Here is a 24,156-nt window from a genome sequence, read left to right as displayed (position 1 = left end):
TTCTAGAGTGTTTTCATAAATTTTTACCATAACTAAATCAAATCTATGAGGGCTAATGCTAGCTGTATTTAATATTCTTTAGCTCTACTATTTAGTTCTCAAAGCGTATGCATATGATCCAGGGTACTGAATCCACCTCTGAAGCCAGCTTGCTCTCTTGGCTGTATAGCATCTAACGCATTTGTTAATCTGTTACTGATAATCTTTGTGAATATCTTGTGATATGATTGGTAGTAGATTTATAGGTCTGTAGTTTTTGATATCCTCTTTCAATTCGTAAATATGCCTGCTAAGATTTTGCAGGTTTTTTGCCAGCACATTTAAGCAGTTTCATCGTTATGCCATCTATTCCAGCTGCTTTACCGCTTTTCCTTTTTGCAATTGTCGATTCTACTTCTTCCGGAGGGACTTCTGGTACATCTTCTTGGTTACTGATTGCTTCTTCGTGTGTTTCAGGGGCTTTGTATAGTTAGCTGTAAAATTTAGTCACACCTTCAGACTTGTATTATTATATTTCTGTCCATAGTCCATTTTCTGTTCAATTTTTCTTAAAGAATGTATTTGCAATAGGCATGTTTTAGTATAGGAATATCATAGTAAGTGTGCAAACTGGACCAGTCTTTCTCCCCTTTCATTTCTCTCACCGACTCCATAATTTCCCATAACTAGTTCCTTTCCGTTTCTCTTTCCCACTTTGGCATTAAAGTCACCAATTAAATACTTAAAGTGACTTTTATTGCTATATAATGCTTTAGTTATGTTACCTACTGTAGAATTTCTCTATTTCCTCGTTAATGTGAGTAATCGTTGGGGCGTTTACTTGTATAATTTGTATATTGTATCTCTTTGATAGTTGGAAGGTTAAGCTAGCTACCCCGTCGGAGATACTAGTTATTTCTACTACTCTTATGAGTTATCGAGTTGTGATATTTTTTTATGGATCTATTTATTTTAAATACTTTAAAAATGTATATTAATAAGTAAATCGTGGCAACAGTGCATTGATGTTTAAGCGTACTTGACACCTTGAGATGACAAATTTATTCTTTGTTATTGTTAAGGTTTGTTGTTTTTTGCAAGGAAAACTGTGATTGTGATAAATTTTAGTCTAACTTAGTAAGCGTAATAAAATGTCCAGTTCAGAAGAAAAACATCAAGATGACATTACAACTGATGCTTTGCCAAATCCTAGACATGGTCCGAAAGATAAGAAAATAGAGGAGGAAATTACTTACACGGTAGATCTAGAGGATGATAATCCTGAATATCAAGAAGTTCGTAAAAATAATTTCACTAGTTTTAATACAAGAACGAAAAGAAATAACGGAGGAAAAAAATTTAGTCCATCAACAGGTTAGTTTTTAAAACTCTTTACAGATTTTAAAATCTTTAGTTGTGAAATCCCATTTTTGTCATGTAAACTCAGATAAAAAATTTTGTAATGTATCTAATGCTATCACATTATGGATTTATAAGACCATGATATCACTTTAGGGATACCCTAATTGCGCCACTTTTTTAAGTAGCATTTAGTACCATACCAAAATAGATATTTAAAAATTATATGATTTTCCCATTAGTTAAAAAACATTTATTCATAAACCATAATAATCTTATGGTTGTTTATATAAAAGATAGTAATCTTGTCTCTTTTGAACAAATTAATTACTCTATTTTATAATTTTCTAACAATTTAAATACTTATATTTTTAAATAAATATAAATAATATAAATGATTTTATTGACTTTTTAAATAATTATACATTGATGTTCTTACAATGAAGTCATTGGGAAAGTCTTAGTTTTTTTCATGTTTTGATTTTAAGCAAGTTTTTTTTAGCTTCAGCTACAGTAATAAACATATCACACTCGAAAGACATACACGTAGGAAACAAAAATACATACAATTTCAGTGGGAATGAAAAAAATAAAAAGACTGACATCCCTGAGACTTCTGCCATTAGATCTTTGAAGGCTAGTACACAATCTTTATCAAGAGATGATTTACAGTTTGCTGCCACTCATATGGACTCTGAATGGAAAGATGTAGCAAGAGCTTGTGATATTGGAGAAGGGCAAATTTCTCAATTTATAGCCGATCATCAAGTATATGGTATTAAAGAAGTAAGTATGGTAAATCATAGTTGCATGCAATTTTGTAGAAACAAATAATAATTAAGTATTCACTGTTTTTAATTTTTGAGAAACAAAAACAGAATTTACAAGACCACAATAAGATATTTATTTATTAACTGAATCTATTTACAAAAGTTTTAACAAAGCTACACCTTAAAAACAATAAATTTTTAAAATATCAAACATCTCAGAATAATAAACTATAACAATCTTTAATACAGCTACCAAGCTACCAAGGGTAGAATAAGATTAACATGTAAAAGAGATCACTTATTATAAGATACCTTTTTGTTGTTTTTTAAATAAACTAATTTTGGAGTCAAAATATTTATTTGTCTTGGTAGGCTATTAGCACTATGGATCAATGGTGTAGTTTGTTCATTGATACCATAATTAGTGTGGTGAAGTGGCACTGAAAATATTTCTATTGTTTCTACTGGGTACTTTGAGACTAATGAGTGATAACAATTGAGGACAATCTATAATAGCATTAATGACTTTGTGCAGGAAACATAAATCTAACAATATCCTCCTTGACTCAAGTGTTAGTAAATCAATACTATCTCTTACCTACTGACAGTCATATTCCTCTCTCCGGTATCCACTCCTAAAAGCCTCTATCCTCAAAAATTTATTTTGGACCCTTTCAATCTGTTCAATGTAACGGTTGTATGATGAGGACCATACAACTGATCCATACTCTAGAATGGGCCTAACAAGACTTCAATAAAGTCTTCTAAATGTGAACAAAGACAGGTCTACAGATGTGTCTACTTGATTGATGTGGCTTGAGAATGACAGTTTGGTGTCTAACCCGATTCCCAAGTCTGATACTTTATTTTTAGAGGCCAATGGCAAGTTATTTATAGAATAAACAAATGTAATTGGTTTTCTTTGCCTCAAAAATGTCATTTTATGACATTTGTTTATGTTAAGCGATATTTTGTTTAAACTGCATCAATCATAAAACGATTTAAGATCTTCCTGTAATAGAACAGCATCATTCCAGGATTGAATTTGTTTAAACAGTTTTATATCGTCAGCAAATATAAGAACAGTACAATTTTTGATTTTTTGTATTAATTCGACCAGAGACAAGAAAATTAAATAAACATATTCAACAGTTTCACAGTGTCTTAAATAAAGCTGAGAAGGTGCTGGAGAAGGTATATATACACAGCCAATAACAAAATTTTCAGTTTTTATTTTAAATGTTAGGTATAACTGATATATGTCAGTGTCGACAAGAGGAACTATTATATTTAAATATTTACCAATGATAATCTGTCAGTAAACAGTCTAAGTAAACATCTGCATTCAAACTGCCATTACCATTGCTATTACCAAACATTAACTTTTTGTAGCATCAGTCTATAACCTTCTTGAAACCAATGTGGATTTTCCGGATTCCGAAAGAGTGTATTTTGTTTATCAATGGTGCCATATAAACAAAATGCTGCTTCTTTAGAAAACAAGATACAGTTTTTTACTTTGGGGTCTCTTCTGGGCAAATTTGGAATTGTTTCACAAAACTCCTGTTGTTTCTCAGTATGTTCTACTTGTAGTTCTTCAATGATATTGCAGCTACAGATTTGAATACTGAAGATGTACACAACACCTGCCTGCCTGCCTTATATAAAGTAACTAAAATTCACAAATAACTCTACTATATAGTGCTGGAAACTATACCATAGAGAGTGGGTAATGAATTACAGAAAACAAAGCCGTATAAGAAACACATGGTCCAATAACTCCAGAAAATAGGACCCTACTACCTAATTCTGTCGGGCTGCATGAATTTTGCTGAAAATTTGGATTTAAGCTTGTCTTAGCCTCCTATGCAAAAGATATGTATGGGCGAAATGTGCTTGTTGTTTTTAAGGGGTCAAAATTACCCCAAGTGGAAAAAATAGGAAAACATGTATTTAAGCTTTTTATGCATTAAAATCTGTTTGAATTAAGTAAAATAAACATATTCAATGATAATTTGTACTTTAGTACAAATTTTCAACTCTTAGAAACCACCGCTTATGATGTAAATAACGTTAAACAATAATCATTTATGATGTAAAATGCTTAATAACTTAAGAATAACTTAAGAATTAAAGTTAATAACAATTCATTCATCTGTTGTGAAATGATGTTTCATTGGTTTCAAGTTTTTAAGTATTTAAAAAGTTTATAGTTTAAAATGTAAAAATTTTCCATTTAGATAACTAAAAGTTCATTCCTTGCTTATGAAATAAAATTTCTTTAGTTTAAACTCCTCAACTTTTAAAAATCACCCCTAAAGACAACTCTAATGTTAAAAATAGTTTTGTACACTAAACTTCTGTATTTAAATCAATAAAAATTTGTTCTTTGCTTATGAAACATTATTTCTTTGGTTGCAACTTTTTTACCCCTTAGAAACTACCGACTAAGCTAATAACAGTACAAAGCACTCACTATTATTTGTTGGTGCCGAGATATTCATGTACACAAGTGAATTGGTTCAGTCCGACAAAGGTGGGAGGTGAATAGCCCGAGTAACTGGAGTAACAGATATTGGATTAATACCAAACAAGAATTAAACCAATTTTCCCTCTTATGTAACTGTATCAAATGCTTTATTTATGTGTTAGTTTCCTATATCCACTAATATTTAAATATCTATCTGGTTAGTAACACTCATATTTCTGTTTAATTTTCAGGTTATATATCAAGTATTGCTGGATTGGTTTCAGAATGATCCTAAATCAGGAACAGTTGGTACACTGTGTACTATTTTGTGGGACAATAACCAAAAAGATGTTGTCTTAAGATGGACTCGTAGAAGAGATTAGGGGAAACAATATTTTGTGTATACATATAAATATAACTACATTTTATCCTTGAAGCATAAAATATATTTTCTATTGAGATCATTTTTCTATACACCTAAATAATAAATAAACAATTTTTAACATAACTTTTGTTTTTGTATATTTTTCTATGAAAATTCACAAAACACATTTAATTATTAATAATGTTTTTTGGATTTTGACTGTATAGCTCTTGATTTCTCTATATTGTAATGTATGTACTAACATTAATAGGTATTCTAGTTAGTTCTCTTTGATTATTGTTGCCACAAGTTGGAAGCATCTATTCCATTTTAATTTCAAGTATTCTGCCCCTTTGATCAGTGTCGCACTCAGGGAGGGTTAAACCCCCCCCCCTCCAGGACCCTATTCCGACACTGTTACTCACAAATTTTAAGGACGCAAAATGGAGGTAGGAGGTAGGTGGACATCATAAAAAAAATTTGGTGCCCAACCAAAACACCCCCACAGAAAAATTCTAGGTGCGCTACTGCTTTTGATTAGTTTTAGAGTTTTAGTACACACTTTCTCAGTTGAAAATTTCCTTACAATGTTTGTATTATATGTAGCCAGTTTGTGTCCAGGTTACATTTGCTAGTGAAAACCTTGCAGGACTCTCTTTGGTATGTGTTTAATTTAAGTCTCAACCTGATTCTCACGTTTTATTCCAGATTGGAGGCAAGGAGTAACTTTTAAATGAGGAATGTACTTTATTATAGTTAAAATTAAAATGGGAAATATTTTTTGGTAAGCATGGATGAATAGAAAAGTAATGGTTTCTAGAAGTCTTCAGGACCTCTTTATATTTTGACCTCAATCTTTCCTGCCAATATCCTGATAATATAAAAAAGATCTTTAAAGTAGAAAATGTTTGTAATTTCGGATATCTCAGGTGTATTTTTGCCATACTATCCACTAATTCGTTTGTAATTACTCCAATGTGTCCTTTAACCCAGAGTAAAGTAACTGTTTTTTTTTTTGGGGAATTTTAGTTCATGTAATCATTTTTGATAACAAGGATAATGCAGTCTTAAAAACTATCGAATGGATGGCTACAGATAGCTTGTAATAATGCCTGAGAATTTGATACTATTACGATGTTCACACAATAATTAGTGACACACCAAGTTCTGTAGTGCTTTCTGTATGGCAGCAGACTCGGCTGTAAAAATAGAACAACATTCAGGAATTCGGTATTTCTCAACATAATTGTTGTTTGCAACAAAAAATGCGAAACTAGCACTTATCAGTTTTTGATCCATCTGTATAAATTATTGTTAAATCTTCCCCTAATTTGCTTAGCATGGATTTAAATATCAGATTAGTTAAAATTGGCATGTCTGGATAAGAGGGCAATGTAATGGTTGGTTTGTCATCAGAACTTCAAGGTCTTGTTCGTAAAAAGGAAATTGTGGTAGTTGTAATATATTATAAGATTGGAATGAATTCGTATCAATAAAAGACTCTGCAAGAGGTGAATTTTTTATTCTCCAGTAAGAATTTGTTAAATTTTTTATCAAAAGTAAACCTATTTTGTGAACTATAGTTGTATTAAACGATCCGGATGTTATTAGACGTTTGTTGGTTAACATTTGCCTACGTATGTCTACAAGGTGGTTCTTGAGCTTCTGCTAGAACTTCTTGGTTTGGTAAAGACATCATAGCTCCTAGACAAATTTTTATTGATTTAAATTGTATTCTATCGAGTGTTAAAAGATTTGTTTTGCATGTTGAACCATAAAGAATACAACCATAACCCAGAATGGATCGTATGTAGGATTTATAAAACATTTAAAGAGTCTGCACCCAATCTTTTTTTGGAAACGAAACGCAGAAGGTTAATTCCAAGCTCGCACTTTTGTTTTACGTACCTTATATGGCTGGACCACGAGAGTTTTTATATAGGATCATGCCTAGACTCTTCTGCTAAGGGGAAAACATAATCACCTGTCTGACATTTGCCTGTGATTTTTATCTACGTCTAGTGAAATATATAATCGAATATTTTTCTTGTGATATACTAAAACCCATTTTTACCTACTTATCTATGATACTAAAGCTAAGTTTAAAATTTCACACAATCTTCATAGGATTTATGGCTGGTATATAAACATATCGTCATTGGCTCCACAACCCAAGGTGGGTCTTGGCCTGCTCAAGGATAAATCTCCATTCTCTCCTATTTTTGTCCTTGGCTTTCCAGTTTCGTACTCCCAACATTCTCAAGTCTTCCTCCACCTGATCCTTAAATCGTGCTCTGGGTCTGCCTCTCCTTCTCACTCCATCTATTCTTTGGTTATAAATATGTTTTGGCGGCTCCATCTCATTCATTCTCTCTATGTGACCTAACCACCGCAGCCGGTTTATTTTGATGGACCTAATAATCAGGTTTGTCATACAGGCGGTAAAGTTCAAAATTATAGCGTCTACGCCATAATCCGCCCTCCTGTACTCCTCCATAGATATGCCGGAGGATTTTACGTTCAAAGCATTTGAAACGTTCTTCATCGTCCATGTTTCCGACGCGTAGGTGAGGATGGGCTTGATAAGAGTTCTGTATATCACTAGTTTCGTTCTTTTTGTAACTAGGCTTGTTGTTAAAAAATTTTTTAATCCATAATAGGCTCTATTTGCCAGATATATCCGTCTGTTAATTTCTGCACTTACTGCATTATTCTGATTAATTTGTGAGCCTAGGTATATAGATTCACTTACCTCGGAACTACCCTCAACGTACAATGGGACTACGCTCAAGAGATTAGATCCAGAATTGAAATGGCACGGTCTACATTTATTAAGTTGAGATCCTTGCTGTGCTGCAGTGATCTCAGTTTGGGAACCAAGATGCGAATAGTGAGGTGCTACGTTCTTCCAGTGTTACTGTATGGAGTTGAAGCCTGGACACTGACGCAAGCCACTGAAAAACGAATCGAAGCCTTCGAGATGTGGATATACAGAAGGATACTAAAAATATCTTATGTGGACCATGTCACCAACGTTGAGGTCCTACAGCGCATGACAAAAGAAAAAGAAGTGCTTAATTTAATTAAACAACGCAAGCTTGAGTACCTCGGCCACGTGATGCGGAACGAAGAAAAATATCGAATTCTTCAACTTGTTATGCAGGGTAAAGTATTTGGCAGAAGAGGACCGGGACGCCGTCGTATCTCGTGGTTGAAAAATCTCCGACAATGGTTTGGGATGACCTCAGCGGAGCTGTTTCGCAGAGCAGTCAACAAAACCATGATAGCCTTGATGATCGCCAACATCCGGACCGGATAGGGCACTGAAGAAGAAGAAGGTATATAGACTCTCTTACTCCTTCGAAAGTATATGTTCCGATCGTTAGATTTTCGGGTTGTGCCGCTTGTATATAATTTGATACTTTCATATACTTCGTCTTACTAGTGTTAACCTCTAGTCCCATTCTTTTTGTTGCTACTTCAAGCGCCTTGAATGATTCGACCACGCCGCCTTTCTTCTTGCAATAATGTCGATGTCATCGGCGTACGCTAGTAATTGTACGCTGCGATTAATAATAGTTCCTCTGGTTGTTATTCCAGATTCTCTTATCGCTTTCTCTAGTGCAATATTGAATAGAAGGCATGATAGGGTGTCTCCTTGTCTAAGTCCTATCTGAGACTGGAACGTTCTGGAAACTCCGTTCTGCACTCTAACTTTACACTCGAGTCTTGAGAGGGTCGCTTTCACCAATTTTATTAAGTGTACTGGTATGCTGAATTCTATCATGGCCTTGTACAGTGCGTTTCTTTCAACACTATCATAGGCACATCTAAAATCAACAAACAGGTGATGAGTATCAATGCCATACTCATATGTTTTTTCCAGAGCTTGCCTTAGAAGGAATATTTGATCGGTCGTTGATCTTTCTTTACGAAACCCACACTGATATTTACCTATTATGTCTTCACAATATCCCGATAGTCGGTCGTAAAGAATATATGCCAATATTTTTTATGTTACGTTTAGGAGGGTTATTCCTCTGTAGTCACATATTGTTTGATCTCCTTTCTTGTGGATAGGTACAATTATACCTACATTTCAGTCTTCTGGCAACTTTATTTGCTTCCAGATCAGTTCTACCAGTCTACATATACAGTGTGTCAGGTTTTTTTGCCATGCTTTAAAAGTTCTGAAGGAATGCCATCTGCCCCAGGAGCTTTGTTTTCTTTCAATTTTTGTATAGCTTGGATGACTTCTACCTCTGTTGGGATGTTATCTTTCTCTCTTTCGTCGTCAATGTCCTCGAGTTTAATGTCTGATCAGTGGAGCCCTGTTGCACCTCTTCTATTTAGCCTTTCCTCGAAGTTTTCTGCCCATCTTTCTAGTATCTGGTTCTGATCACCAATGATCTCCCCTGTTATATTTTTAACGAGTGATAATCTAGGTTTGAATTCTTTCCTGTTCTGGTTAATCCTCTTGTAGAACTTTCGCCGTTTCTGCTTGTGCCTTATAGTTCTCTAGTTCTTTTAGTTGACTCTTTATATGCTCTTTCTTCTTTTTTTTTAAATATTCGTTTTTCTTCTCGTCTCAGCTGTCTGAGACCTGCCTATATAAACATATGTTGTCTGTATATTGAATTATTTTGCATTTGTCATCCATCAAACCATACAGATCTACAGTATAAACATTAAATAATAAAGGGCTTAGAAGTGAGCCTTGTGTGAGACCGTTATATAATATTCTTGGACCGTGAAATACATTTCTATGGTCCTGTAAGTATATTTTTCTGTTTACATACAAATTTATTATATTTACAGATCATCTTTCCAAATCAACCACGTCATATGCACCCTTCAAATCTAGAAACAAACATAGCATAAATTGGTTTTTTGAGAAACAGAGTTGAATATCCGTAACTAAATGTATGAAAACATCAATGGTACCTCGACCTTTACGAAATCCATACTGTGAGTAGGGAAAAACTGAACTACCTTCAATAAGATGTTCTTATCTAAATTTTATTAGCCTTTCAAGGAATTTTGTCACACATGATAATAAAGAAATTGAACTATAGTATCATGGAAGTTCTGGGTTTAAGTTGAATTTGCGTAAAGGGCATATTATAATATTTTTAAAGTATCGCAATACTCTTGTTTCAACCACCAACTATTAAAGATTTGTAAGAGAACGTCTTTGGCATTTGACGGCAATTTGTCCAATATCTTATAAGTAAAACCGTCTAAACCTGGAGCTTTATTTCTCTTTTTTTTTGCAAAAAGTGAAAGGTTTTGACATGGAATCTATTTTAGTATTAAAATGAAAAATTTCTATTGGAAATTGATCTTACGGTTGTCCGTGATACGGAAGAGAGATGTCACTTCCATATCTCTGTTTTTGAGAGAGGAGTGCTTTTCTTCAGACTATTTAAAAAAATTATCCAACTACTTTTTTTCTTTATTTTAAATAATCGTCTGATTATACATTTTTATAGTTTATGTAATTATTATGCTTTGCATTCAATTTGCTTTCAAGGCTTTTGATCGTTTTTTATTTTATATTGTACATTCCTCATCCCACCAATAAGGCTTTGGTGTTGAAGGAGTAAAAAGTTTTTTATGGGATGGATTTGGAAGCAACTAGAGATATAGTCTGAAAGGGTGAAGGGTCTTCCCATCGTTAGAAAGATTACCAGTTGATAAAAATATAGATAATTGTTTTTCTAAATCTCTCTGAAACTCTGAAATAGCTTCCAGTCAGCGCGGCAATTGTTCCATTTTGTTGATGGATTAATTAGGAATGATGAATCGAATGCTTAATTTTAAATTCTATTTTAATAGGAAAATGATCAGTTCCCAATGTGTCGGGATAAGTATACTGACCAGTGTATACGATTTATTAATGTAGCTTAGGTGATAGTCAAATTAACGGCAGAATAATTCCCACTCGGGGCGATTCTAGTAGGTTTTCCGTCATTTAGAGAAACTAATTCGAAAAAATCCATGCTTTTGACTAATATTCTACCATTACAGTTATCGGGGATCGGACCCCACATATAATGGTGGGCAATAAAATCACCACAAAAAACTGTTTCATTATAATCACATTATTCAAATAAATGTATCTAATCAGCCTTTTTCGTTCTGATACCAGATGGATTATATATAGACACAAAAGATATATTAACTTTATTAAGTAAGACTGCACACTATTCTATTCCGGTATCAAAATTATAGTTAACGTTAATTATTTGATAATAAATGCCATTTAGTATGAAAATTCATACACCGCCATAGCCACTTTCACGGCATTTTGAAACAAAATTATACCCTTTTAATTTACAAAGTTTACGTTATTTTAAAATTTTAATCTTACAATAAAAATCTTTAACGCCAGAATATATGCAACCAAACGAATTGATTTGTCTTCTTGGGCATTATTATTGTCTGTGCCTTCCCAGGCTGTCTCTATCTACAATAGTGATTTAAAGAGAGACAGACACTTACTACCTACTACCAATTACTACACAAAACCGTAGAATGGAAAAGCGGTTGAAATTTTCTTAACCTCAACCTCAAGTTTTGTAGTTAGTTAGGGGGTTAATTTATGTTTTCATTGAATATTATTTAGTTTTTTTATCGAATTATATAAATAAAAACGGTCAAAGTTTTCAACAATCAAAGTCGTAATTTATTCCTGTAATTGGCATTAGTTTTAATGTTTGGTTTCATTTGGTTCTTTAACTCATATTAGATGTTTTAGGTTTAAAGTTTATAAAATATTTCAGAATGAGCCTCACGTAAGTAAAATTATTTACTAATATCGCCGATCTACTAACAAAACTAGCTTTAAGAAAATTAACTTTTAGTAGATATTGTAGATTTAAACATATTAACTAAACATTATTTGAATAATAAATTCACACACTCAAACTGTGGTCAGTTCTCTCTTATAGTATAAGCTCTATTAAAACTACAGAAATAATTAGTCTGGTATAACTCAAAAGTAATGGATTTACGCTACGGGACACTACATTTAATGAATATTTACCTTTCATATTAGACTGATAGGAAGAAATTGATATATCTTCTATTCGATTGAACTAAGGATCAAAACATTTCACAAGAAATTTAACTATTGCCTCATTCAGAACAATTATTAGCGAGTTTAAAGAGATTGGTTGGCTTATACCGAAACCAACAATGTATTGTACTGTTACGTCTGTAAATTATTTTCCAAGCAAACAACACTAATGATAAATAATTATTGGAAAAATGTACATAAAAAATTGTCAGTGCATGAAATCTCCAGTGACCACATTAACTCCATTGTAATTTTTATAACAAGATCTACAATTACCTGAGCATTGATACTGAACTGGAAAAACAAATGATAAATGATAAATAATATTGGAGTGTAGTACTTAAGCCATGGCGTGTGGTAGCAACAATCAGATTTATTTCTTTATACTCTTTAGCATTTCGTGGTAAAAATGAAGTGTTTTTATGTGAAAATAATATTAATTATATAGGTCTTTGGTATATTTTAGAATTTTTTAATAATTTATTCCGTATCACACATTTTTGAGATTCCTATGGATACATTTTATACTTGAACATAACAATAATATTTTGATTTTATTAATATTTCATCAATGACACCAAAAACTTTTTTGTAATTTGTGAACCACACCATCTAAGACGAATCTATGGAGAGGTGAATGACAATGGAGTGTGGAGAAGATTATACAACTTCAAATTTTATAGAATATACCGGGAACTAGATATCATGAAATATATTAAGATATGACATCTGAGGTGGGTAGGACAACAAAATGACCCAATTAGAAAAATGTTCCTTGATAGACTCAATGGTCAAAGAAGAAGAGGAAGACTCAGAACAAAGTTCCTTGATAACTTAGATGAAGACATGATAAATATGGGAATATGTACTTGGCGGAGGAAGGTGATGGATGGGGACAACTAGAGAGAAATTCTTGAGGAGGCTAGGACACATGTAGGTTTGTAAACCTAGAATGATGATGTTGAAATAAACTGTCAGATGATATGTTGATAGACCTTTCTGAATTAATATTTCTTCTTCTTCATGTAGTGCTTATCAATTTTGGATACAGGCAACTTCATGGCAATCTGTATTTTGCGAACTGCTGCTCTGAAAAGATTTGTGGTTTTTTGTTAAACCACATACATAGACTGTAAAACACATAAAGATAGGACGTCTAAGGTGGGTAGGCCATGTTATGCGGATGGAGCAAACCGACCCAGCTAGAAAAACGCTCCTTGATAGACCTATTGGTCAAAGAAGAAGAGGAAGACCCAGAACAAGATTCCTAGATAACATCGATGAAGACATGAGAAATATGGAAATACGTGCTTGGCGGAGGAAGGCGATGGATAGGGACGACTGGAGAAAAATTCTTGGGGAGGCTAGGACCCACACAGGGTTGTAAAGCCAAAATGATGACATACATAGACTTTTCAGCCAGGAAATCCTTCGCCTTCCTGGTCCTCGTTTTCCTTATAGAATTAATTGCAGCAACCCATATCTTTTGCTGTACTTCATGATGTGACCAAGGTATTTGATTTTGGCCGTTTTTATTGTCGTTAACAACTATTTTCCTTTTTGCAACAAGTCAACAATTATAAAACTCTATAATGCCCTGGTGAGATCCCATATGGAATATGCTTCAATCATCTGGTCTCCTACTGCATTTTAAAACTCAGAAATGATTGAAAAAGTGCAAAAACGATTTTTAAGATTTCTATATATAAGGAAAAATAAGAAATATCCATATGTGGTCTCATACAGGGTAATGTTAGACTCATTTCAGTTGCAGTCACTTGCCACTAGAAGAAACAGTCAGGCCATTATGTTCATACACTTGATTGTTAACAGTATTAAGTACACAAACTGTGGTTTAATTGAGTTTATTTACTTTAGAGTACCCAAGAGTAGGTTAAGGATAACTAACCTAGATCTATTCTTTACAAATTACTATAGAAACATATCACCAATAAACACTATGTTAAAAATTTGTAATGAAGTATCTAATAGACTGACTCATGTGGATATATTTAATGTAAAAAGCTGGGAACTTAAGACATTGCTTGCTCATCAGCACTGGGTGTAAGGGGTTTATTGTATTTTTTTCGTATTGTATTATTGTTTGTTTTTTTTTATTCATTTATTGTATTTTTTTTGTCTTAAACACTTTACATGTAATTACTATTAGTCTATAGTGTTTGTAAGGTGTCTAAATAAATAAATAAAAGTTATGGTTAGTAATGTGGTTGGTATAGAATATCTTCAGGATTCACAATAAAGCCACATTTCGAAAGCCTAAATTTTCTTGGAGGTAGCATCTGTGAGAGTCCTCGACTCAACTCCATACAACAGTAGAGGAAAGATATAACATCATAGTAACCTGATTTTTATTGGTACTGATAAATCATGGCATTTGAATGACTTAGCCATTTTTTGAAATGCAGATCTTGCTTTCTCTATCCTACATTTTATTTCTAGGGAATTAATATTTGCAAATAAGTTTTCACTTGTAAGGTTTTTAATTTTCTATTCATTATATGTAACATAAAATAAAATGTGCAATTTTTTACTTTTCTTGATATTTGCAGGATATGGATGAGGGTGTATCCCATCATTGGTCCAAAGGAACAACATGTATCAGAATATGTAGTCAGAGAAGTAATGGATATCTGTAAGCAAAATATTACAGATGTTCTACAAATATACAAACCCTATACTAGAGAGAGTTTTATACACTGGAAAGACACTTATTCATGCAAGGAAATAGTGTCTGATGATGAGATGTGCAGTTTCATTCATACTTTGAGTAGAAGAATGGTATAAAGTCATAAATATATTCATAGTATAGTATATTATTTTAAGATATTAATTTTTGTATTAAGTAAATAGTATTAAGTATAATTAAGTACAGTGTAATTACATGGTTACATTACATAAATGCAAATATATTTTGCTTCATTATGCAACTTTGGTAATTGGTATCCTTTCACTAGACCTGTACAAGATCTTTCACTAGACCTGGAATGAGCACGATAATTACATGTAAAATGTACAATAAGCCAATTTACTGCGGTATGACTAGTTTATGGCTCCCAAAAAAGTGAGTCCATTCAGCATGTCACTTCGTTTTCATATTCATTATTAAACTGGAGAACTTTTCTTCAATTAATATATGGACTATTTGATTTGCCCTGTTTGAGTCTGGAATTTTCTATGTTCCTTTCGCATTAGTTTTATCTTTTGTTCCATTGCGAGTCTAATCAATCTTTTATCATTTGTATTCATATGCTTACTTTCACCCCTGTTATACATGCCCTTATTTCCCACTTTTGTGTGGGGATCTCTTCCATCAAAGTCTCTACTTCTTCATAAATTTCATCTTTTACTTCATCTTTTTTATCCTATTCATATCTCAATTATGAGATATATTTGTACAGCTTACAATGTTACAATTCTTCTTTCTGGGATGCAGATATCCTCACTTTGATCATTAATCTTTAACACATTCTTAAACAAAGTTAGATTTGTACCATAAAATGTTCACTGCAATAACTAACTGCTTGGGTTTATTTATACACACAAATTGCATGTTATTTTTTCACTACCATTCATGATTTTTGACAGCTTGCGCACAATGTTGCCAAGTCACATTTTTTATACTTAAATCAAACAACACTAATAGAATAAAAGGGGTCTAAGTGCAATTTTCTGAATTTAGAGTTAAATACAGATCTGAATACTTAAAGTATAGTTTTATTAATTTTAAAATGGATCCTAGTGATTTAATATATAGATCGCTATCTACCGGACTTTAAAAAAGCTTATAAATAAATAGTTGTACTGTATGCAGTACTGTAGACCAGCACAAAGCTTTATACCATATTTTCTGTATTTTAAATTTTAAATTTTTTTTTTATTTTACAATTTTTTTACAATCAACGATTTACAAAGTTTAATTATTCTAACAATTTTTGGTACATTCGAAAGTACATAAACCGCTGCTAGTTAATGTTTTTGTTATAGATTCTAATAGAATTGAAAAAAAGTAGGTATATCTCTCCTCGTCGAGTAAATGAATTCTTCCAACTATTTCGTAACGCTCGCCTCAGCATTTTACTATAGAGAGAAATTAATACAACGCCAGTAAAGAAGCTTCGCTTCAATATAAGTTTATTAACAGTAAAGTTGCCACAAATAATTATTGTTTTTTAGATTCAATACAGAAACTCAAAATAACAAATTATGACTTCATTAAAATTATTTAAAATATTCAAAGATACTTGCATTTTAGACTCATGTTTATTTGAATTATCAATCGATTCTTCACATATTTTTCCAGCACTATCATCATTACTCTATTTATCTTTCACATGTGATAAATGTGGTTTATTAGAAATTTTCAAAATCACAAGGAATTAATACTATAATAAAAGTGGAAAAGTTCACATGTTGTATAACGGACTCACCTCTTTGAGTAATTGGAACTCTTCCAACTATTAGTGTAGCTAATTTTGTGACGATCACCTCAGCATTTTACTATACAGAAAAGCTAATAGCTATTTTTGTATAAAATTATAAAATTTACTCATATTTAAGAGATTCACTATAAGTTTTTGAAACCAGGAACCAGAACCAGTTAATTCAATCATCTTGCAAACAGTTTAATATACACATACATTGGCTATCAACTCATTTATCCCCTGATTTATTTCCTACATTGTGAATGATTTCTTATATTGCGAAAGTTGTCAAAGCTACAGTAGTAGTTTCTGTAATGAAACTGAATGTTTGTGTGAATGTTGAATTTGTACATCCTACACCGATGTTTTAAAGGTAATAAAGAAATAAACGAAAACAATATGTTTGGATTAGAAGTAGCGAAACAATTAGTGTAGGATCAAATGAAAAGGTGGTTCATAAATAAAATGCTCTAGGTGAGACATCACGTGATCACTATTAGAAGGTTACTTGGCGTATCAGAAGAAGAAGCAACACCTACCAATGTAGACTAATTGTGGGAAAACGAAAAATTTCCTAAGATCTATCCAACGAGAAGTGATAGTGCCAGTAAACAACGAAACTTACGCGTATGGGGTTATAAATATTTTAATTGGCTGCGGTTTAGTGCTTTCTCCGCCTTCTTCGGATATGTATTACGAAAATTAAGTGATTTATTTATGAATATATATTTTTAAATAATAGGTCGTTTTTATTTAATGCACTTCTTCTTCTTATTCTTCTTCAGCCTTCATTTATCCTTTGTTGGACATAGGCCTCCTCCAATTGCTTCCACGCTTTTCTATATTTTGAAATTCTCATCCACTGCTTTCCAGCTACAGCTGTTATATCGTCTATCCATCTCTTTTTGGGTCTTCCCACGCTTCTTTTTGTTTCTCGAGGTCTCCAGAATGTCACTTTATGAGACCATCTGTTGGTGTCTTGTCTTGCTACATGTGCTACCCATTGCCATCTCAATGTCGCTATTTTTTCCATGATGTCGGTTACTTTAGTTCTTCGACGTATTTCGGTGTTAGGAATTTTGTCTCTGAGGCTTATATTTAACATGGCCCTCTCCATGGCCCGTTGAGTTACTCTTAATTGTTCTGCCATTTTTCTTGTTATTGCCATAGTTTCCAATCCATAAGTTGCAACTGGTAGTATACAAGTGTCATAGGTTTTTCGTTTTAAGTGTATTGGGATTTTTCTGTCTTTTAAAATGAAGCTCAACTTACCAAAAGCAGCCCATTACAATTGTGTCCTTCTTTTAATTTCTAGGGTTTGATTTTCCTTTTCGTTGTTGATTGCATGTCCTAGATATATGTATTGTTCTACCTTTTCTATATTGATGTTATCTATCGTGATGTTTTCTAGGCTGCTGCTTAATATCTTTGTTTTGTCGAGATTCATTTTTAATCCTATTTGATTCGATTTGTGATTTAAATCTTGTAGCATTGATTTTAGTTCATGGATATCTGTGCTTATTAGTACTATGTCGTCTACGAAACGCAAATGGTTAAGATATACTCCATTTATTTTTAATCCCTTTTTGGCCCAATTTAGTTTTTTGAAGACATTTTCTAATGCCAAAGTAAATAACTTGGGTGAGATGGTGTCGCCTTGTCTCACATCTTTGCCAAGGTCTATACTCTATAGTTTCCAGATCATCATCTATTTTTACGCGAAAAGTAGCATCATCGTATATATTCTTAAGGAGGGCAGCATATCTTGAATCTACTCTGGCGTCGTCCAATGCTGTTAAGAAAGTCCATTTCTCGATACTGTCGAATGCTTTGTGATAATCGACAAATGCCATATGTAGTGGTATGTTGTACTCTATTGTTTTTTTCAATAACTGTCCGGATTGTTTGCAATTGATTGATAGTGCTAAAACCCTTACGAAAGCCTGCTTGCTTCACTGGTTGGTATGCATCTAGCTTAGCTGTCAATCTATTTGTTATTATTCGGGTTAGTAGTTTGTACAGATGTGACAATAAGCTTATTGGTCGGTAGTTTTCTATATTTGCGGCGTCCCTTTTTTTGTGGAGTAGAATGACTTCCGCATTTTCCCATGCTTTTGGTATTTGTTCTTCCAATAGGCATTTATTCAGTAATGCTCCCATTGCCTCTTCTAATGCAGTGCCTCCCATTTTTAGCATCTCTGAAGTAATTTTATCTTCTGGTGTTTTCCCATTTTTCATTTGTTTTAGGGCGGCTCTAATTTCCGATGTTATTATTTCAGGGAGATCCTCTGAGCCCACATTTAAGATATGTTTTGTTGGTATACCGGGGTCGGAATAGTAGAAGTATACAGCTTCTCATAAAATTTTCGGATTTCTCTAACGATCTCTTCCTTATGCGAGCACAATGTTCCACGGTCGTCTTTTATCTTTATGATTTTATTCCTGTCAGTGGATTTACATGTTTTTAGTACTTTCATGTTCTTATTGTTCTCTATGGTTTCAAGAATCTGGTTTGTTCTATAACCTCTGAGGTCTTTTCGAATATTTTTCTTAACGCTTCTGTTGAGCGCTTTAATGCACTTACAAAGACGGAAATAAATGTTTTTCTCATCCCATATGTCATAAGCTTGGGAACAGATATTCATTATACAATTTTTTGTTTGTATTTTTAAAGCAAATACTAATATTAAATCAACTGACAACACTGTACACAGCTGTACAGCATGAAATTAGTATTGGAAGAGATTTCGAACGATAAAGATGCATCCACGGCCTCAGCCGGTGTTATAGTGTTTTATTCTGCTACGTAAGTTTTAAATCCATGACAATGACAATTAAAATACCTTTTTTTTTTCAAACACTTTATATTTTGTGTTTCTATTTTCGTTAATCAGTCTGGTGAAGTTAGATCAAAATAATAAATCAAACTTGAGGCAAATGTATGTTACGCATTATTTTTTATAAAAACGGTTTACAAATAATAATTGAGATTAGTGGGATAATTATGAAAATAAATACAAACAAACGAGGCTCATATGCCAAAAAAATCGTTCGACTTTTGTTTTATAGCTAAGGAAAAAAAGTGGCTACCAAGATGGCTTACCTTGATGTTAAAAACAATTAGGAAAAACTGGAACTGTCACTATTACAACCAACTTACATAATCAACGGTTCAACCATGACCTCAATAATATTATCAAGTTCCCAGAACTTTTTTTTTACTGTATTGTGCACATGCTTCACACAGTTTATCCATTTCTCTCTCTCTTTCCTAGTAATGTTGTTAAGGGCATCATTTAAAAGGATTTTGACATCTGCAAATTTGAAAGTCTTTGAAAGAAAACCACGTTTGACATTGAAGACACGAAAGAAAGAGATAGATTAGGAATTTGAGATGACTCTGTTGCTGACTTAATTGACTTAGCCCGGTATGCGTCACATACGCAATATCGTATCTCTTCTATCTGCATATCGTGGACGCGAAGATATCGTTAGATTGATGACGGTTCAATTTTTAGACTAGAGTTAGAGTTTTTCTATTAAACGTGTAAAAAATACACGTGCGCGCCCCATAGAGTGTTAAGATTCTGATTAAAAGTCCCACCAAGGTCTCTAACTTGACCGTTATAGTTTAAAGGAATATTATTTATAGTATAGTTCGATTAATATGTTTTATTGCCTGTAAAAAAACTTTGTGACATCATTTATGTCTATTTAACTTTAAATTATTAACTTGGTACCAGTACCACAGTCTGTTGAAGTATCCCCGTGAAGTATTTTTATCACGATAAATCTTCCTGTATATCTATATAATTTGATATCATCATCAAAAATCAAAACAAGCGATTCATGACTATCACATGTCATTTATGAACCAATTGAATGGTGAACAATGTCCACCCTATGGCACTACTTATAAAACTTTAACAATCATATATATATATATATATATATATATATATATATATATATATATATATATATATATATATATATATATATATGCTGAATGCAATAGGAACTGAATTTAAAAAGTTGGTTTCATAGATATGAAGGTTGATCTGTACCCTTAATTTGTTTCCTATCCTAAAGATGGCTCTACTGCGGCATGCTGCTGTGGTAAAATTTTCAATTTAATTGTAGATTTCTACATGATGACCTAATATAAATTACAGTTTTCTATCTTTACATCCATTGGCTGAGTTGCCAAATTGTGCAGACAGTAATTTTATCAAATACCTAAAGAATGTAATGATAACTTTATTGCTAGTAGACCAAGTAAGCGAAGATATCTTTTACAATATCTTTATGTATAATATTTTACTGCTATGCTGTGTCAATCAGCCGTGGTCAACAAGTTTTCGATTTATTTTATTGAAATAGAAATATAATATATCGTATTTATACAGTGAATTTATTAACGAGCATGTTTTAATGATTTTTGTGACGTATAATATAGGTTTACCAAACAATCGAAGTAATGCCTTTGCAAGAATATATTGTTATTAGAAAAATAAGGTTCCATCTACACTTACCTTTGATAAATGACTCATGTTATCTAAATACTGTAATCGATAAAGAAATATTTATGTACTAAGTCGGCGATATCTGTGAAGATCGTGTTACAATCAAATTCATAATTGTCATCATATATTACATTTTTGTTGATGGTTAGAAATTAAATGATCTGGTATTATTTAATATCTTACTGGGAATTACATTTAGGTAAATGTTCAATCGTCAAAAATGTTATTTAAAACATGCGAAAATGTCTTCCTTTTGGTCTGTTTATTACTTGTTTCTGGTTTTTTATCTTCCCAATTAGTGCCGCCTTCTTCTCTTCTTTGTATGTGTCCAAACCATATCAGTCTTTGTGCAGTAATAAATTTTACTGTCTTCGTTTTCGGTTATATTTCTTATTTCATGGTTTATTAGTCTTCTATATTCTCCTAGTACTGTCTTTATTGGGCCGTCTATTCTCATAATTTTTCTTTCAATAATTCTTAGTTTTTCTTCATATTTTTTCGTAAGATACATTACTTCCGCTCCGTAAGCTATCATCGGTCTAATTGCTGCTCAATATATTTTTGTCTTTGTTTTTTTGCTCAGGTTTTTAGTGGGTGATATTTCCAAAATACCCCGCTTCCCGCTTTAATTCTTTCGCTTATTTCTGCACTCCTTCCATTTTCACCCTCCACTTACACCCCCAAGTATTTAAAGTAATTAACCCTCTGGGATTTGTTTTCACCTATTATTATTTCTGTTGGTCAATCTCTTGTACTTATTAAGTATTTTGTTTTATTCCACACCAATGAAGGTTGCATATTGAAGGTTTTGCATGCTTTCACTTAAAAAAAAAACATTCAATAAGTATATCAGTCTCTATTGCTGGTGGTGATCCAGCTAAATTAACAAATATGAGTAGGTTCCACCTCTCCACAACACAATTTGATGACGGCTGTTCAAGATATAATTCTTGTTTAACGAGATTTTTCATATGTTTAGGAAAAAATATTCAATGTTTTATTACAAATATTTTCCACTTTTATAGTTTTATGTATGTTGTTATTAAAATTTGGTCCGGTTTCTTACCGGTAGCTTTATTATAAGCCGGAACATATTATTTTTCCTATTGTGGCAAAATTGTACATTCAAAAATTTTCAAAAAATGCATAAGTATTTCTTAGGATTATATCTTTATGCTGTACGAAAATTAACGAAATTGTATATTCGGTTTTTTCGCTTTATACTTGGAAAAAAATAGTTTTTTTGAGTTTTTTCTAAAACGAAAACATGAAGTTTGCTCAAAAGCAGCTTATAATTCGAATAAATTTAAATATTTTTTATATTTATATTATTTATAATATGTGTTCTTTTTTTAGAATTTGTCTTCAAATCAGACTTGGGATACGATTTGCAACTTTCTAGTATATGAATACCATGGGAAACGAGATGAATTGAAGAATATAATTAGGTTTAATTCAAAACTTGATATCTTAATTGAGCGTATATGGGATTTTTACTCGTTAGAAAGATTGTTCCTGTTAAAAACCTTGAGGCATATTTTAGAAAATGCCGACAATAAGTCTGATAGGCACCATAAAAAGTTTCAGGCATTTATAAATGCTGTTGATATGTCTAAATTGTGGAAGATGTCTGTTGAATCATTTCAAGAAGTGACGAAAGAAATCAGTAAGCAATCAAGTCATTTAGTTACGGAAGATCTTTTGAAAGAATGGATTCATAGAAATAACAGGGAACAAGTAGAAATGGCGTTTATATTGATGGATATGTTACCTCATTATAAACCAGTGTCGGGAGATATCGAAAAAGTTCTTTCTATTTGTATCAGACATTTTTTTGGTAGAGCTCCTTTGTATTCAGGTGCTTCAAAAATATCTAGAAAGGATGATTTAGTGGAAATAAAAAATGCTGAAATTGTTTTGGTTTTAGCCCTGTTTCAGAAGGTTTGGTAAGTACAGTTATCATAATTTTACTATTTTCCAGTATACAATATACTCAATTTTTAGGAAAATACCGGAACTATTGAAAAAATTTGAACCAGCTCTGGAAGAAATGCTGGACTTTCTCAAAAGACCAGGAAACGATGATATTGTTTTTTATACTTGGTCATTATTCAAACTTACTTCTAGAGAAAATACAGATAATGAAAAAAGGGGAATTTTTGTAGATATTGAGGTTGTTTTGAAGAAACGGATTTTTAAATCTCTCTATAAGGTCATGAAACATAATATGTTTCAGGTAAGGACATATTTGTTATACGATATCTATAAAAATATTTATTTTAACAGGCCATATAGGACTAGGGTGTATGGTCCGTGTTTTACATTATTATATTTCATAAATTTTACATTATACAGGGTGTCCAGAAATTCTCCTGACAAACGAAGACCGGAGATTCCTCAGATAATTTTAAGACAAGTTAACTCAATTCACCTAGTCCGAAAATGCTCTCTAAGGAAGGTAGAGCTAACTTGTTAAACTGTTTGTTCGGGCTTTTAGGCCGTTGTCTTCTGAAATTAGTTCTCGACGTTTCGCCAACACTAGGGGTTGGCATCTTCTGGAGATGTTACTGCTTCGCTTGCAACCTGAAAATGACGCCGCGTTGTACTACGGAGGAAAGATTTATATTTCCCACTCGCCTCCCCTCCACTGGTTTCGGCTTGAGGGGGCGTGTCTTCGTTTGTAGTAGCTTCTCTTTCTTCATATTTGGCGGGAAAGGTGTTTGTGGATTTTAATATTGGTATCCATGTCTTGTTAATTTTCAGTCCTTCTATCCGATTATAATTATTTGGGTGCTTATATATTTCCACCGGTTCCCGATACAACCTTCCCTCAAAGTTGGCGGATACTTAGATGGTTTACATCATTATTTTCGTCGTCTTCTGAGTCACAGTCGGTATTTCCGCCTTCATTGTCGGGAGGAAAGATATATATGCCTTCTGGCAATATTGGAATATTATCATCGTTAATATTCTCGGTTGCCTCTAAACAGTTCAGCGACTTAAAGTTGATTTTTCCTAAAAAATATCAAAATTGTAAAATAGTTCTACGAGTGCCCAAGGTGTCGTTAACGATCCAGCAACAAACAGTAGCTTATCATTTCTAAATATTATGGGAAAAACAATAAACATCAAACCAGATATTTACAAGAACACCTAATAAAGACT

General features: G+C 32.6%; 2 protein-coding genes across 2 annotated transcripts in view; both read left to right on the top strand.

Annotated features, from left to right (window-relative positions):
• Positions 1-997: 997 nt before the first annotated feature.
• Positions 998-5,077, top strand: LOC140451965 (protein immune deficiency-like). Its single transcript, XM_072545952.1, has 3 exons — positions 998-1,353; positions 1,841-2,124; positions 4,830-5,077. Exons 1-3 carry the CDS (start codon positions 1,131-1,133, stop codon positions 4,959-4,961), a joined length of 639 nt encoding a protein of 212 aa, XP_072402053.1. The 5' UTR covers positions 998-1,130; the 3' UTR covers positions 4,962-5,077.
• Positions 5,078-11,493: 6,416 nt separating this feature from the next.
• Nup188 (nuclear pore complex protein Nup188) overlaps positions 11,494-24,156 on the top strand; it is a 37,856-nt gene continuing 25,193 nt past the window's right edge. The window contains exons 1-4 of the mRNA XM_072546483.1: positions 11,494-11,739; positions 14,594-14,822; positions 22,348-22,937; positions 22,996-23,227. Of these exons, the coding sequence (XP_072402584.1) occupies positions 11,729-11,739; positions 14,594-14,822; positions 22,348-22,937; positions 22,996-23,227 (1,062 nt within the window). The 5' untranslated portion in view covers positions 11,494-11,728. The remainder of the gene's footprint in view (positions 11,740-14,593; positions 14,823-22,347; positions 22,938-22,995; positions 23,228-24,156) is intronic.

Source organism: Diabrotica undecimpunctata, chromosome 10 (assembly GCF_040954645.1).
Source record: "Diabrotica undecimpunctata isolate CICGRU chromosome 10, icDiaUnde3, whole genome shotgun sequence".
Classification (NCBI taxonomy): Eukaryota; Metazoa; Arthropoda; class Insecta; order Coleoptera; family Chrysomelidae; genus Diabrotica; species Diabrotica undecimpunctata.
Note: the sequence above shows the minus strand (reverse complement) of the source record. Positions and strands in the feature narration are given on the sequence as shown.

What these genes read in the sequence shown, in the direction of transcription:
- LOC140451965 (XM_072545952.1), top strand. Translation starts at nt 1,131, where the DNA reads ATGTCCAGTTCAGAAGAAAAACATCAAGATGACATTACAACTGATGCT. An exon ending in AAAATTTAGTCCATCAACAG is followed by an intron (nt 1,354 to 1,840) that starts GTTAGTTTTTAA and finishes AGTTTTTTTTAG; the next exon opens with CTTCAGCTACAGTAATAAAC. An exon ending in AAGTATATGGTATTAAAGAA is followed by an intron (nt 2,125 to 4,829) that starts GTAAGTATGGTA and finishes TTTAATTTTCAG; the next exon opens with GTTATATATCAAGTATTGCT.